The sequence below is a fragment of the Coenobita brevimanus genome, chromosome 40 (genome assembly GCF_032717465.1).
Source record: "Coenobita brevimanus isolate Jiangsu-jjx chromosome 40, ASM3271746v2, whole genome shotgun sequence".
In the NCBI taxonomy this organism is placed as follows: domain Eukaryota; kingdom Metazoa; phylum Arthropoda; class Malacostraca; order Decapoda; family Coenobitidae; genus Coenobita; species Coenobita brevimanus.
In genome coordinates this window covers 24,386,695-24,402,769 of record NC_136993.1, presented here as the reverse complement: position 1 = coordinate 24,402,769, position 16,075 = coordinate 24,386,695, and the positions used below count along the sequence as shown (strand labels likewise).

The window sequence follows — 16,075 nt, the reverse complement described above, 5'->3', positions numbered from 1 at the left end:
GTGTGTGAGTGTGTGTGTGTGTGTGTGTGTGTGTGTGTGTGTGTGTGTGTGTGCTTTAACTCCTCCTGGGCTATGAGATGGATTTCAATGAAATTTCTCAGGTGAGATCGGCTGGGTATTGGGAAAGTTTTCCATTACACATTACTTTGCAGCCATTATTTCAAGGGAGTCAGCCCCCCTTATCAAATTAAAAATTATAGTAGTAAAAGAACGACAGGTATGGCTTTGATATCTAGCACATGTTGTACAATGGACTCTAATCCGTCGTGTGATTCTTGGGGAACGTAACCCCCCAGGTGAGTCTGGGAAGGTCAGCACAGTTAGTGGAAAAATAGCTTGTAACAGGAGGAAGATTTAAGTGAACCTTCTCAGGTTAGTTCATCTGGTTACTCAAATCTTCTACTTTATACTCGTACAATTTTCTAACCATGATTTTAAGGGTGCCTCCCCCCCACTACCACCATCAAATTTAACATTCCTAGAAATAGCGAAAGGAGGGCAGATATGGCTTTGATATGTTAGTGCTTCTTGTATAAAGGACTCTCATCCCAAATGCGATATTTGTGGAGAGTGACTCCCAGTGATTCTTGGGGAGGGACTCAGTCTCCCTAGCAAAAATGAAAATGATAGGAAATAGGGGATTGTGAGCACATAGATAAGAAAGAAATAGGCATACATATCGCAGGATTGGGTATTCAGATTCTATGTCTTCTGTGAATGCGCAGGAAGACACTACACATCTGCTTTACTTATTTACTTCGGCAATATTTTAGGAAACAAATAGGGTTTCAGCTCATTTCCTGCTGAGAGACTTTCTGCTACGAATGTAACTATGAGTTATACTGCTGAGATTAGGGGTAATTTTAGTGTTTTGAACATGAAATGATAAACCCTAAATAACTTTAATGGAAAAAAAAACAACAACAATCTTATACAATATAAATCCATCAACCGATCACTAAACGTGGGAAGCTGACTCATTTTTATTCGGAACCACTGCAACTGTATAACCATTATATAAATTCATTCTATGTGCTGTAGGTATAATGCAGAAAATCATGAAGGACTTGGCTGAAATCTCATTGCAATGTTTCATGGATACATTGCAAATGACCCGGGGATTTAACTGAAATCTGCAATGAAATTAATATTTCAAAAAATTTTCCACGTGAATTACGTCTCACCCTGAATATCATTATGTTTTTTCTTTACACAGGCCTAATGTGTGTGCACATTTACAAGGAAAGATCGCCCTAATAACAATGGTGAAGAGTCCTGAAGCTATGATACACTGAGTTCGAGCTTATAGAACCAGCTGACCCAATAGCATTCCACCAAAACGACGATGTTCCTTTGTAATTTGAGGAATTAGTTCTTAAAATGCATTCTTGAGATCAAAAAGGGTATTAAACGGCGAAATATATGCAAATACTTTGGCTAATGTCAAACTTCTTCTCCCTTGATTACCTGTTCCAGCCTGCATAAGGCATCTTACCTGGAGTCTCTGACCTCAAGTTACCTGCATGTCACTGCCATGCATCTCCGCGAGCCAGTGGCACCTGAGCCCAACACCAACACCAGCCGGGTAATGGTGGTTTTCCTGTGGCTGTACGGGATGGTGCTGGAGGTGTCTTACTGTTCCAACCTCACCGCCTTCCTCACCGTCACCCGCCAGCCTCGCACTATTGATACCTTCCAAGCGTTTCAAGATTCAGACCTCGGTATAGTTGGACTAGGGCCCCTTTTCGGTAGCCTCATGGATCACTCCGTAAATAAATATCTGAAAGTAAGTGCATTATGGTTCGATTAGGTACATTATATTTCATGGCAATTAATGCATTTTAACACTGAGTACTGCAGCTGTCAACCGCTCCTCTATTCACTGGCTTATTTTTCCTATCAGACAATTTTTTTTTTAGGACTGGAAAACATTCATTGCAAGAAGGGTTAATGAAACTGGATTCTGTTCATTGCTTTGTCAGATATAATTCCTCTTCAAAGAACGATTATTTGGTAGCAACAATAAGAAATTATGTATGATGGAATTTTGGTGTCAAGATTTAACCGTAAGGAAACATTACATAAATTAAGAAGCAATTGTTTTCCCAATGTTTCAGGAACTGTCTAAACGTTTCATATCACTCTCTTCTGATCCGGAGTCTTGGGTGACAGACGGCAGAGCTGGATACATTTCCAGCCGTCAATACCTCAAATATACCATGGCAAAAATTAATAGTGAACACAGAGCTCCATTTGTACGTGTTATGAAGGTACGTCTGGTGATTGGTTTTAGAGTAAAGTTGGGTCCAGTCAGGAAGCCGTATACTTGTTGCTTCAGGTGACCTTGTAGCATGACTTCCATAGCTAATCGTTTGTTTTTAGGTCTTTATAATCTAGTGCTTGTTATGTATCGTTTTACTATAAGCGTGCCCCGGCATCAGCCACATATAAGGAAAATATTAACGTGAAATACCATGAAACAAATTCTTGAAGAAATAGTGTTATGGCTCCCCCTAATCTATGTAGAATGCGGACAAGCATTTGATGTTAAGACCTGTATATCTATTCATGGGCGGGATGGTTTAACAGGCATATGCAAGGACACTGGGAAGAGGTCCTAGTGTAAGGAACGCTGGGGGAGATGTTCATTATGAGGAGATAATTTGTTGTTTGCAGGTGTGTATGTATATAGTTTTTCAAATCAACTGACTGACCATGATGCTCTGATAATAAAGAGTTACCAAGATTTTTGTGGCTTTGTGAATTTCTATGAGTGGTTATGTCTGAAAAAGTATTGTGAGCACCATGACTGTTAAAGTTTATGTAACAGAAGAGGTACTTGAAATGATAAAATATTTTAACATTCTCTGAAAAGTTAAATGTGCAAGTGAAGGGAAGAGAAATGAAGTGGATAAAAATGTTGCTGGTGCTTGATACGAAATACAGACTGCATGAAAACTGTATGGTATGCTAGGGCCGGCATCAACGTATGGATAAAAGTCCTGGGCACGAATCTGAAGCGTCAGTATAGGGAGTCATGAAGATTAGGATGTTATATACGTGAGTTGCGGCGGTTGGGCAGGGAAAGGAATATTGAGATAACATCTCCTTCTGCACGATGTCACAACTCCAGCTGTGAAAACTAATAGGATAACCAAAGGATTCAAGCATCAATTTAAGTACTAGTTGAGTCAAAACTCTTGACAAATATAGGAGTGGGTCTGTTGCACAGGGACCTTGTAGAGGCTGGTTCAGTATATCTGATGGAATCGAGAACTTTTATGGCTCACACTGTGTGCCATTTCATAAAGCAACCTGTTGACACCTCATATCTGCCCATTTTCCTGCTAAGATTTCTGAATCCTATATAAGGAGCAGGGATAGGATTATGGAGCTGTATTTCACTGTTGGCTGTCGTTATCAGATTTTAATTAATGGGTAATTAACCTCGCGAAGACGATGCCGTATTTTGCAGTTTATTACTGTTACTTCCAGACGACTGTACTCAGCTCGGAATGTAAGTTTAGAAATGGATATGTTAGATGTGACCCTCTTTAACTCCTTCACTATAAGTGGCCCCACTGAATTGAACTGTTTGTAAATAGTAGGAACTAAATTGAAAATGAGTCATCAAGATGAAGTTGTTAAGAAAAAACGGAGAAAGCAATAACAAACCAACTATATTGCTTATAAAGACCAACTGTAAAACTATTCTGCTTAAAATTATAATCTCGAATACAGGAATGTGCGTGGCCCTTCAGTGTATCGGTGGCGTTACAAAGTTATTCGCCACTGAAGCCAAGGATTGATGAAGTGGTTACCAGAATTGCTGAAAGTGGCCTAGTGTCTTACTGGTTCGAAGAATCTACCCGAATTGCAACGCAGGTATCTCTCTCTCTCTCTCTCTCTCTCTCTCTCTCTCTCTCTGAAATGCTTAGCGGAATTAGGCCACTAATTGGAGCTCCAATTATTTTTTTAATATCCTCCTGATTTACCTATAAAAATTCTGAAGTTAAAGTAGCCGTTAAAAGTATGATTGCACAACACCAATGTAGTTCTCTGTACCCAGCTTGAATCATCTGACTTCCCTACTCTCTGGTTATAGCCACTGTGCTAGTCTCATATACATCTAGCACAATCTTTCTTTATTTGTCTGTATTTGTCAATCTGTCTATCTCTCTGTCTATCTGTCTATCAAGCTAGCTAGCTAGCTATCACTCTATCAATGGTATACGGAACCGAAGACCTCATATATATATATATATATATATATATATATATATATATATATATATATATATATATATATATATATGGAGCCTCTGTGTACAGTGATATAGTGTGCGTTTCGTACACAGGTGAGCCAGGGTTCGCGCCCAGCCAGGGTAATAAACTTTGGGAGTGTTCACCCGGCCACGTACTGCATTGGCGGACACAAGGGATGCTGTGGTTGAACCAGTGTCGCTTACTATAAAGTATGCCTGCACCCAGTCGGCTTGCGCGTGCTGATTACACTTGGTTCACTGACTACACACACATCCAAAGCCACTCGAACTCTACAGTTACACTTACAAGCATTTCTCACCCTACATACAATCTCTACCAGACAGCCTAAGCCACTTGGTAGAGATACACTGGCTGTATCGTCACGACTTCGGTCGGGATAGGCCGGTCCTGCAGTGGATACTCAAACGGATTATATATATATATATATATATATATATATATATATATATATATATATATATATATATATATATATATATATATATATATATATATATATATATATATGAGGTCTTCTGTCCCGTTTCTCTGCTCAAAACACTATGTTACCTTCCCAGATGGTCAGATCTATATAATTTATTATCTCCTTCACTCCTTCCACATTCTCCCTAGGTTTATCCTTCTTAGTTCCACATTTTTGCAGCATAATATTCTCCCCCCCCCAAAAAAAAAAAAAAACACCATAGCCATTACATCCATATGGATATATGACTTCAACACACCGTTGTCACTTTTCCATCAAACAACTTTTACTTCCACAGTTATCAAGTCGAGTTATTTATAACACACACATACACACACACACACACACACACACACACACACACATATATATATATATATATATATATATATATATATATATATATATATATATATATATATATATATATAGTATATAAATTGTAACAGGATATTCCTCAGATATAATCACCACCGCGTGATTATTGATGTTCCATACTTGCTTTGGTAAAGGAAATCATGTGGCAAAAGAGAGGCAATATAAAACATTTGGGTTGTACAAGTATTCTTTTGCTTTCAATCATCACTACACTGAAGTAGGTAACAGCGAGCTTAGTTAAAATATCGTTCGTGGTCATTATATTCAGTATTAAGCATGTTTTTTTTTTTTTAACACTATCCACTGGACCAACAGAATCGGAGGAAGCCACAGGGACAAACAACGGAGAGAAAGGAAGAGACCAGTGACAGAGGTAGGGTGATGGCACTAAGCATTGACCACATGCAGGGAGTCTTCTATATCCTAACCATCTGTTACCTCTCCACTATCCTCCTCTTTCTTGCTGAACTGACTGTTGGGCGCTGGGAAGAAAGAAACACGAGAAATTAACAGCATCCATCCGATGACGTTTTTTGAAATGTGCTCTTGTTGTCTCTGACGACTTTAGTCAAGCTTGGGGGAACTTTTCGACTTTGGTTTAAATATATGCTTAATGAACCTCAGATCTATCACTGATCCATTTTATATTAACCCTAAACAGGTAACCCAGGGTCTATTTGACCCTAGTCATTATATATAAAACTCGCGGGACCTGACCCTCCTTCTACCTTCGTGACTAGTTAGGTAGATTAAGGAGGTGATGGGGTCATTCCTGTACCTGGCACTGATTTGGCACTTGAGAGACACTGGGGTCCATTGGACCCCAGCTACCTGTGGTGTAAAAAATGGTAACCTTTCCAGGGATAAGCCTGTTAATGTTAGCAAAAGTGTGTGTTATTCTGGAAAATATGTTACAAATTGTATTTAGATGTACTTGTGCCCAGGACTACGTACACAGAATGTGAATTTATTTATTTTTACCCAAATAATTGGTCATTTTTCCTTATTGTAAACAGATTCTCTTTTGTTAAACTTTTTCACAAACTTCATATCTAAGTTCTAAATATGTTGTGATAAATCTATGAACCTGTATGGAACCTACAAATTGTATAAGAATTATGTAAAATATATTTCATTTTAATTTTACGTAAAAAGAAACAATACCCTATTTTACTATCTCATTTGCAAGTGTTTCATTTGCCCTGTTTCTCCTTTTTTTTTTTTTTTTTTTTAACAAAGTTTTACCCATAGTCTAAAAGGAGGGTCAAAGAAAAGAAAATTTCACCTTATAAATATGCAGCAAACCAGCTTAAAAAAAATATTGTCTTTTGTCTATTTTCAATTTTTAAATGTATATTATTTTTTTGCTTTAAATATTCTGCCTTTCAGGGTTAAATGAAACAAGATAGATGAAACTGCACATATACCAAAGGATATTTCAGTACAACAAACATACATATATTTTTTACATTGGGGGGTCCAATGGACCCTGGGTTACCTGTAGTGTAACACTAAAAAAGTTACATGTCTAGGGTTAGCACAGATTATCTGGTTGCAGCAAAAATGAAATGGAAAATACATCATCGCACTGAAGGTCTGAAATATACTGCAGAAACATGATGCTGAAAACTCCGTGAAGACTGTACTCTTGGACTGCATATGCTGACACCCGTCTCTTAAGGGTTAAGGAAGATGATACCATGATATGGAGAATAAATTAAAGAGAGGTGATGAAGACACTGGATGCACTAGAAGGATACCAGAACACAAGTGTGGAATCAAACAAAGCACTGCATGACGGTGAAGTACTAAAGTAATTATTGAGCAAGACATCGTATTCCAGTTTTATTCCTTGCTGTGTACAGACAATTTTGTGCAGCTCAGTAGAGTCCTCTCCTGTTAAAGGTATTAATGTAGCCTATTTTTGCCCACACTATTTCGAAAAGTCCCACCTAAGCTGGAAATATTCATCTAGAGAAGTCTTCGGGAAATAGAAAGAATAAAAATAACTGGAGAAATTAGATATATCACTCACAAACACCTTGACTACTAGTGAGTTCTCGCAGCTGAATCAATTAATTTGAAAATAGTAGTAAGGTAAAAATATGTAAGTGGGCAAGAGACGGGGAAGGTGTTGAGAGCAACGACACTTTAGTCCGTTGGTATCTGTCCGACAGAACTAGGCCACTGCACAACTCAGATACTAAATCGTGTTTTTCGATGAGCTTTGATTATTAACGTAGGAGAGAATCTCTGAGCTTATTATACAAGATTTGAATCATCTATTGGGTCTGGATCACTCCAACTATTCAAGTACTAAGTCGTGGTAGCATTATATTCTATAAGTCTTAATTGTAAGGTAGGAATCAGTCTCATTGTTTGCTAGTCAGATTTGTCTTCCACTCTGGCTACACTTGGCCAATAACTAAGTCGAAAACCGTTGTGAATCTTTGTCAGATGAAAACAAACCGAACCTAGTCAAACAAACCCTTTAATCTGTTTTCGCGGTGTCCTGAGCTGATAATGCTTATGGATCTTCGACAGGTTAGAACAAGCACACTAGAATAATGTGGTGACAAAAAACACTGACCACATGCAGGGAGACTTTGACATCCTGGTCCTCTGCTACCTCTTTGCCAGCCTCATCTTACTTGGTGACCTCACTGTGCTCTTCTGCCAAATACAACCGTTAATACCCTCTTTATTACCATGATACTTATCAGCAGCTTGAATCACGTTATGTATATTCAGGTTTATTCTTCAGTGCCATAGCGCATTGTTCATTTTATTGTTGTTGTCCTTAAACGATTTTATTCAGCTTAGGGATGACAATCTGAACCTGAGGGTTTAACTTCTAAACAGAATGTAATCATCTGGTACCAGCAAATAAAAGTAAGAAGTAATCGTAATGAAGGGATTGATGTCTTACACTGGAATTTCGTGTGTGTTCAGTCTTCGTCATTTGAACTGATATTTTTCTCTGGCAAAGGATCACAGCTATAGGCAAATCAATAGGCAACCGAAAATCAGATATGTTTCATTGAACAATAACCAATTAATCTTGAGATTAACACTGCAGTTTAGTAAAATAATACGTTTCTTCCAATCCATCAACCATGTGCTCAGATATTTCAACACTTATCTCAGTCACTGCTTTGATGTGTTCTATATAATATTAATCTTGCTACATCCAGACTTAGAACTGAGCGGTTAACTATAGCTCTTCTGTGTATCCTTATTTATTTGAATAAAATTGCCTGGAAACAATAATAAATAATTTCAAAAGGACGTTGCCGGACTGGTCTCAATGAAGACTCATGTGAATTGTGACAACATGGAAAACTAGAAAGCGCTCGGAGAGCGCATGCCTCCGCCAATGCCTTTGCCATTAAAAAGGATCTGGATCCGGATGCGGATCCGTGGATGTAGGATCCAGATCCCCCCCAAAATTTAGTCAATTCTTTCTTGGTCCATGGCCCACCTTTCCACAAAATTTTATTGAAATTCATTGAGAACTTTTGGAGATACTGTACGGGATACTCAGGCTCTGGGTCCGGATCCACTCCCAAATTTAATCATTTCTTCCTTGGTCCATGGCCCACTCTTCCACAAAATTTCAGTAGAATCTGTTCACAACTATTTGAGTGAACTTGCTAACAAACAGAGAGAGAGAAAAAAAAAAACAGACAAACAAACCAACGCCTGTAAAAACATAACCTCGTTGGCGGAGGGAAAATAACTACACAGGGAGTAGTAGCGTTCCTGTTATGACAGTCATAACAAGTCCTCCTCTCCAACCAACCTTTTTATTCTTATTTGATTATTATGATGATGATTATTATTATTATTATTATTAGAGGCGTCTAGAATCACAACATTGTTAGCGCCGCCGCAGGTGAAATGGAGTTAGTGTTACCAGGCAACTTCCCAAACCCTGCCCTGTCTTGTCATGATGGATTTACTATTATGTGATCCCAGCAATAGGGTCGTTTTTCTTATACGAAGTGTATAGAACCCTGGTTCTTGTTGCTGTCAGACTCTCCCTGGATGGATTGCTAGAATCACCAAAACATAGCCCACATGGGAAACTTCCAGCCAATCACAATAGCACAAGTCCGACACACCCCCACAGCCAGCCAATGGTGGTTCAGCCAATAGGAGTCGGGCGCTTATACCTTCTAGACTGCATTTACTAAGTGAAAGTGGGAATACTGCCTGCTGTCAGCCAATCAGGGAACAGCTTATACGAAGCATGGGTAGCGTTGCTAAATGTTTATGCAGGTTTAATGGAGGCTACGTTTTTGCAACACGTGCTCCATTTTTTGCATGTTTTGCGAATGTTGTAGTGCTTATTATGTACCATGAGTGATACTGAGCATGCAGAAGACTTCTAGGGATGAGGAGAGAGAAGCCTGGCCTCCACTGTTAGAAAAAGAAATCTTAATGTGAGTGAGTGGAAAGTACACAAAATTAAGGATTTGTGTGACACAGGGAAGGAGTATGCTGGTTGTAACACTGGAAATCATTCACGAGCAAAATCCCGTCACCGGAAGAACCTTTCCACAGAGCTCATCATGTAGGCTCTGTACAGGTTGTACCTTGATTTTATGATGACAAAGTTCCCTGGTGTTGCAAAAGCCACTGCCAGTTTTAACACTCACGTGTTTAAAACAGAATTTAACATGGGATTTTCACCTGTAATGGTTGACACATGCACCACGTGTGATCTGTTCAATCCCAAAATGGAGAGTTTCAGGCTGGATGGAAAAGATGACTGTTGCTAGCCATGAGTGGAGGAAAAGTTTATAATGGTGAGTATTAAAATCAGTGTTCATGAAAAAGGGGTTACTTATTATTTTCCATTCATATTAATGTTATTGTGACTGAGAAAAAAGATAAAACTAGTATGTTAATAAAATATTATATTTTTCTCAGCACGTTATTTTGCATAATCACTAGAAAAAATACAATATTATTAAAATAATAATAATAATATTGTCAAAGCTTATGCAGGGCGCCACATAAGTAATCTCCATTGTTTTCCTTCAACAGTGTGCTGGCTCAGTGTGTTATGAAAAATTTTCAGTGCTGTTATAGTAATATGTTGATGCCTTTAAACTTATTGCAGCTAACCTATACATACTTCCGTTGCACCTGTGCAGGTGCACAGTTGCAGAATGTAATGAAACTGACTGTAAAAACATCTAAGGGATATATCTCTTTAAAAAAACAAGAACCACTTCAGTACCTTTAGTGGTTATGTTGTGACACATCAGAAACTTCAGGTGGCATTTTCTCGTTTTTTAATCCGTCACGTCCCGAGCTATTTCGCACCTCCGACATCCCCCAATCCCGAGGTATTTTCATTTTTTTTTTTTTTTTGGCTAAAACCTCCGCTTTTGGTGAGAAACTTCGAAAATTCATAGAGAAATCGCTCACCTGAGGTTTAAAATACTCGATCCAGGTAGCAGTACCTCCTTACCTTACTGGGTTTTCTAACAGGCTAGCACCAAAGAAAACGAGTTCCATGGGAGGATAACTATTTCACACCACTCATAAACAATATTTATTTATTTACTTTGTACGAATTTATATGTAGTACGAGAGTATACTGGTTTTCAAACAGTAATATAGGCATTATAAGCATTGCTTCACTCACTAACTCATCACCATACCGGACCTTTTTTTGCCATATTACCTGATCATCATTTCTGACTGTTTCTTCCTCTAATGCTATGTAAACTTTGTCCTCCACATTGTCATCGATTGGGGAATCACTCTGGCCCTGAATGTCTTTATTGGCCAGGTCACTGGTAACAGGTGAATTGCCGAGACAATGGCATGCGGGGGGGAGGAGGTTATGCGGTGTAAGGCATTGTCCATGCTTGGCATCTTGTAGAGGAATAGAGGAAGGCGTCCCGTATATATGTACGAAATATCATGCGCGAAAATTGAAAATTGTGCAAATTATGAACCTTGAAATTGCGCAATGTACCAGTACGTCGTCGGGACTGGCAAATGCAAAATGTTGCAACGTATCCATACGTCAACGGGACATCTCGGGTTAAAAGTGGTGCTTACGATGTTGTGATTCTACACGCCTCATTATTATTATGGCTCTTAGTGCTGCGGTGTGACTGAGGGCAGTTGTGTCCTTTTTTTAGCACTGTAGTGAAAAAGTATAAGAAATATAGATAAGGAAGAAATGGGGTACAGAACGAAGAAAGGGAATCAGTGAACAGGACGGTATAACAAGTCTCTACCTCCACATTTAACCACTTCAGTCAAAACGATGTCTACTGTTATCTCCATTATTCCATGCAGGACAGGGTTGTCCACTAGCAAGAAAGGAGTAAATGAAACGTACATTGCTCTTATCTAAACAAATTCTTTCCCTAGCTAAATCGTAGCAAGAATAATCTTTAAATTATTACTTGGACTGAAGGGGTCAACACGACTCTAGGAGAATAAACAAACTCATCCCCAATCTAGGTATCGGTAGTTGAGAAAGCAAAAACGAGGGTAGATTATGGGCCTCTCGCACTTTTACTGAGCTTTCCCACCTATCTGCAAAGCCCTCTTACTCACCCTATCTGATACAGCATCATATAATCAGGTTGTCTGATGACACTATCACTCCCCACTCCAAAAACGAGCCATCTGGTTCCCTCTCAAGCAGTAATATTCTACTTCAGAGGTTTAGCAGAGAGTTCACAGGGAGTACCATTAAAGCAGGCATTACCTCGGTAGGACAATGGGGAACACTTGCTTATGTTTGACCCACTTTGCAGCATGCAAGCCCATGGTTGCACCAAAAATGACCCACTGACATCTGAAGGGGCTAACGCAGTGGTTCTTGACCTTTTTACTACCACACCTCCTCTAGTAGCTGGTCCTTCCCTCCACGCCCCCCTCGCATCTTCAACCAAACTGACAAAACTCCCTTCCCTGATTATAAGGAAAAACTGAAAAAAGGGTGTTTTTAGTCTTTTTATTGAGCATGAATCCTGTGGAAACAATATACCCAGCATATTTAATGAAGTTACTTTCTTACTAATTTAATAAGATACTTGACACTGCTTCTTACCTACCAGATCTTGAATGCGTGATCAAATGCCAGAGGGTACACAACGTAAGTCCCCTTCAACGTTCAGCCAGTTTCTGTACTTGGTCTTGACAGCAACGAGCACGGAAATTGCAGCTGCACAAAGATATGTGGATCCAAACGTTGTCAGAATCCGAAGAGCTTGATCTGAGATCAGAAGGTAAACAGTAAGGTACTTGACCCACAACGTCTCTAGATCCAGTTCTTTGAAGTCTTCCTCAGCTGAGGAGTTGAACTTTAACTCAAGAAACTCCTCTTGCACTTCATCCGAAGCATCACCTACCTTACATTGACATGGGTTCTTTATGAATTTCCAAGCTTCATGCTTCTTATCTATATCTGGGAAGTATCTGAAGAATTCTGCTTTCAAGTCAGTCAGATGAGTGATTATTTGTTTTTGTGTTAACTCAAAATCAAGGTAATTGTGAATGAGAGCAGAATCCAAGTTACTAAAACTGCCTGTATTTCCATCCTGAATTCGACATTTCCGGAGATCCAGTTTGGCCATGAAGAGTTGAATGATGTCGTGGTACATGATGATATTGATGTTTTTCTCTTGTAGTTTAAGGATGATTGCATTCAGTGCTTCGAAGATGTCCACCAGGTAAGCTAGAGATAGCAGAAAGCCTTCAGACTGGAACTGTCATGGAGATCTGCCTTCTGCTGTGAATCTAGAAATATTACTGCTTCTCGTAGTTCATAAAGCCGTCCAAGCATGTTTTGTATTTTTCATAACCATCCTGATAATGGTCACCCTCTTGTTAAGAGAATTACAACTATAAGACTGGTTTACCAAAAATTTTAGGCAAGCATGAAATTAAGTGTTCTAACGTAATTTTGGGGTGCTGATTTCAGATTCGAAAATCGTTTTCACCCATCACCTCTAGTTTTTGAGATATACATGTATACATGTACAGACATGTATACATATAGGCCTAGACCCAAAATATTCTCCAGAAATCCATTTACCATCCTATTTTCTTGGAACTTAGTTTAAAACGCCGCACCACAACAAGGTCAAACATGTGCATTGTGTGGCTGGGAACACCAGTAGCTTACTGGGGGTCTAGGAGCACTTTCGTGCCTGGGAAACAGTATCCAAGAAAATCATGTGGTGGACATGAACAAAGTGCTTCTTCCCCCTTTTCATATCAAGGTTGGCCTTATGAAGAATTTTGTGAAGGCCATGGACAAGGATGACACTGCCTTCCAATACCTGTGAACTCTGTTTCTAGCTCTCATTTCTGCTAAGCTCAAGGAGGGCATCTTCGTCGGACTTCAGATCTGGGAGGTGCTGAGGGATGAGGTATTCGCGGAGAAGCTCACCTTGAAGGAACCGAGAGCATGGGAAGCATTTAAGTCAGACTGCCATGGCTTCCATGGTAACACACAGGCACTAGATTACCAAGAGCGTGCCGAGAAGTTGTTGCAGGCCTATTAAGAAGGATATGAGGTCTCAAATGTCTCTCAAGATTCACTTTCTCCATTCCCACCTCAACTTCTTCTCCCAGAACCTAGGTGCAGTACATGATGAACATGGGGAAAGGTTCCACCAAGATACTACTGAGATGGAGAGCAATTACCAAGGCAAGTGGAACCCCAGCATGATGGGGGACTTCTGCTGGATGCTCCTGCACGACATCCAGGAGGCAAAGTATACCAGATCGTCCAAACTCACTTCTGACTGTCTGTAGTACTATGATGTATATTCTGTCCAAGTAATAGTAATATTTGGTTCTGTCAGTGTTCTGTGTCTGATTTGTTTCGTTCTGTAATATGCCATTTTAATATATGAAATAAACTCATTATATTATAAATATATGCATTACAATAAAAAAAACGGGATATGTGAAAGCAAAAAAACTAAATGTGATAGAGCAAAACTGTTTAGAAATTTGAATTAAGCATATCAAAATTAGTCAAAAACACCTGTTCACATGCTTGCCTCAGATTTTTTTTTTTTTTTTTTTTTTTTGTAAACCAGTGTAATTAGAGAAATTCCTACTTTTCCCCCCGGGTTCGCGTCCCCCAGGTTAAAAACCTTTGCTCTAACGGATGTTATGCGAATCGTATTCCCCAACCCCCAGCAGACAATCACTATAGGTGTATTTCTGTGGTCCAGGCTGGAGTTGGGGATTCGAAGCCCGAATTGTACCCCCTGGTTTCTGTCCCCAAACACAATCTGGCTACGTGAAACAAAAAAATTTCAGCCGCCAATGAAAACGTAAGTACAGGAGTCGCCGTAAAAGATCATCTGGCAAAAGGGTCGTTGCTTAGGCACCATCAAGAAAGCAATACTTTGATTTTCTGGGGGATGCTGTATGATGATCCACTAATAATATTTAGTAGAGTATTACTCCACAAACATACATTTATTGTTTCTTTCACCGATTATGTACTTCTCAGCTCACGGTATAATGAGCTTTTGTTTTAAGCAAACATTGATGTGGTAAGCATACCATAAAATTAAAGTAAACTTTGACAAATATCACCTCAGTGTAGTAACTGTAGCCATCGTTTCTGTGCTATGGCACAGGCTGTCCAGCAGCACATTACCATTAGTACGTTGGTAGAGTCTGCACTTTTCTAATCGTGTGAAAAGTTAGTTTTCTTTGTTTTCTTATCTAAAACATTAGCCTATCATATTCTTCATTTCAGTAAGACTGATGAATATACACTACATATAACTTCAGGAGTGCAGTAGTGACAAACTTTATCAAGATTGGTAATTTATATATTTTTTCGTAGTTTCTGTGTCACACCCTGACTGAGATGTGAATGCAGGGTTTGTTTTCTTATGGAAATACATAGTATTCTGATTGCTCCAGCTCCAGCTCCAGTGCTTATCCAGCTGCACAGGTTACCTGTGAACAAATATTTAGAATATTTTACATCCCAGAGACTTTCTTTGCGTTACATACTGCTTGGCTTAACCATCTTGTACTACTTTGCATGAAGATAAATTCACATTTGGTTGAGGTATATTCATGGACATTAATATGTCAAATATTTAATTTTCAATTTAGTGGTAGGTCGTGGCGACCATCATCCACTCACTGATGTAGTGCTGCGTACGTTTACCTCACATTTATCAATATATTTCAAGGTCTTTCCTCCTCTCTTCCTATTTCTTCCATCTTTCCTGTCCTCTTTTTCACTCTTAATTTTCAAGTTAGGTTACACTGAGTGACAAGCCTAATGTCTTCTTGCAGGCCAGGAACCATTTACAACGCTGGGTAGAAACCATAGTGGAACCAAACCAAACGTGTCCACTACGTGTCAGTAAGTGGATTGGCGGAGGTTAGTGTCCCTACCCTTTAAACAAATAACTCAAAGTCAAACGTCCACACCTTACGTGATTTTGCTTTTGGTTATAGATAGACAGTTAGGTAGTAATGAAGAGAGAAGGGGATATAAACAACTACTTCGTTTCCAGGGAGCAATTTCCGAGACATCAAGGCTTTACGGAACACCTGCGAGAGAAATCAGATTATGATTCACCTTACTAATTTGCCGGGATTAGAAGGGGATGATGATAATCATTTAAGATATGTTATGACCCCCACTACAGAGGAGATCAGCCTGAGTCACTTGAAGCCATAATGTCAATTTATGAAAGTACGTGAGGACATAATGAAAACTTATCTAGAATATTGCAAAGTTTATTTGGCACTCATGTTAGGCCACTTAAGCTCATGTGGTCAGTCGCCCTTTATTTATTTTTCATACCTTTTTGAAACAACCTAAACATATGTATGTGGTAAGGTTCGGGTAAAAGTGAACCTGGCTTCGTACAAAAAACAAATTGTTGAAGGGGAAATGAACTGTTTTTCAAATTTGGA

At 39.1% G+C, this 16,075-nt stretch overlaps 2 protein-coding genes across 2 annotated transcripts; one reads left to right on the top strand and one right to left on the bottom strand.

The window, feature by feature from the left end:
- The first annotated feature begins 1,534 nt into the window (after positions 1-1,534).
- Positions 1,535-5,638, top strand: LOC145396994 (uncharacterized). Its single transcript, XM_080270220.1, has 4 exons — positions 1,535-1,786; positions 2,118-2,270; positions 3,742-3,885; positions 5,444-5,638. The coding sequence occupies exons 1-4, from the start codon at positions 1,535-1,537 to the stop codon at positions 5,636-5,638; spliced, it is 744 nt and encodes a 247-aa protein (XP_080126346.1).
- Positions 5,639-12,237: 6,599 nt separating this feature from the next.
- LOC145396993 (protein FAM200A-like) lies at positions 12,238-12,768 on the bottom strand. The gene has a single exon (XM_080270219.1). It carries the CDS (start codon positions 12,766-12,768, stop codon positions 12,238-12,240), a length of 531 nt encoding a protein of 176 aa, XP_080126345.1.
- Between the last annotated feature and the right edge of the window lie 3,307 nt (positions 12,769-16,075).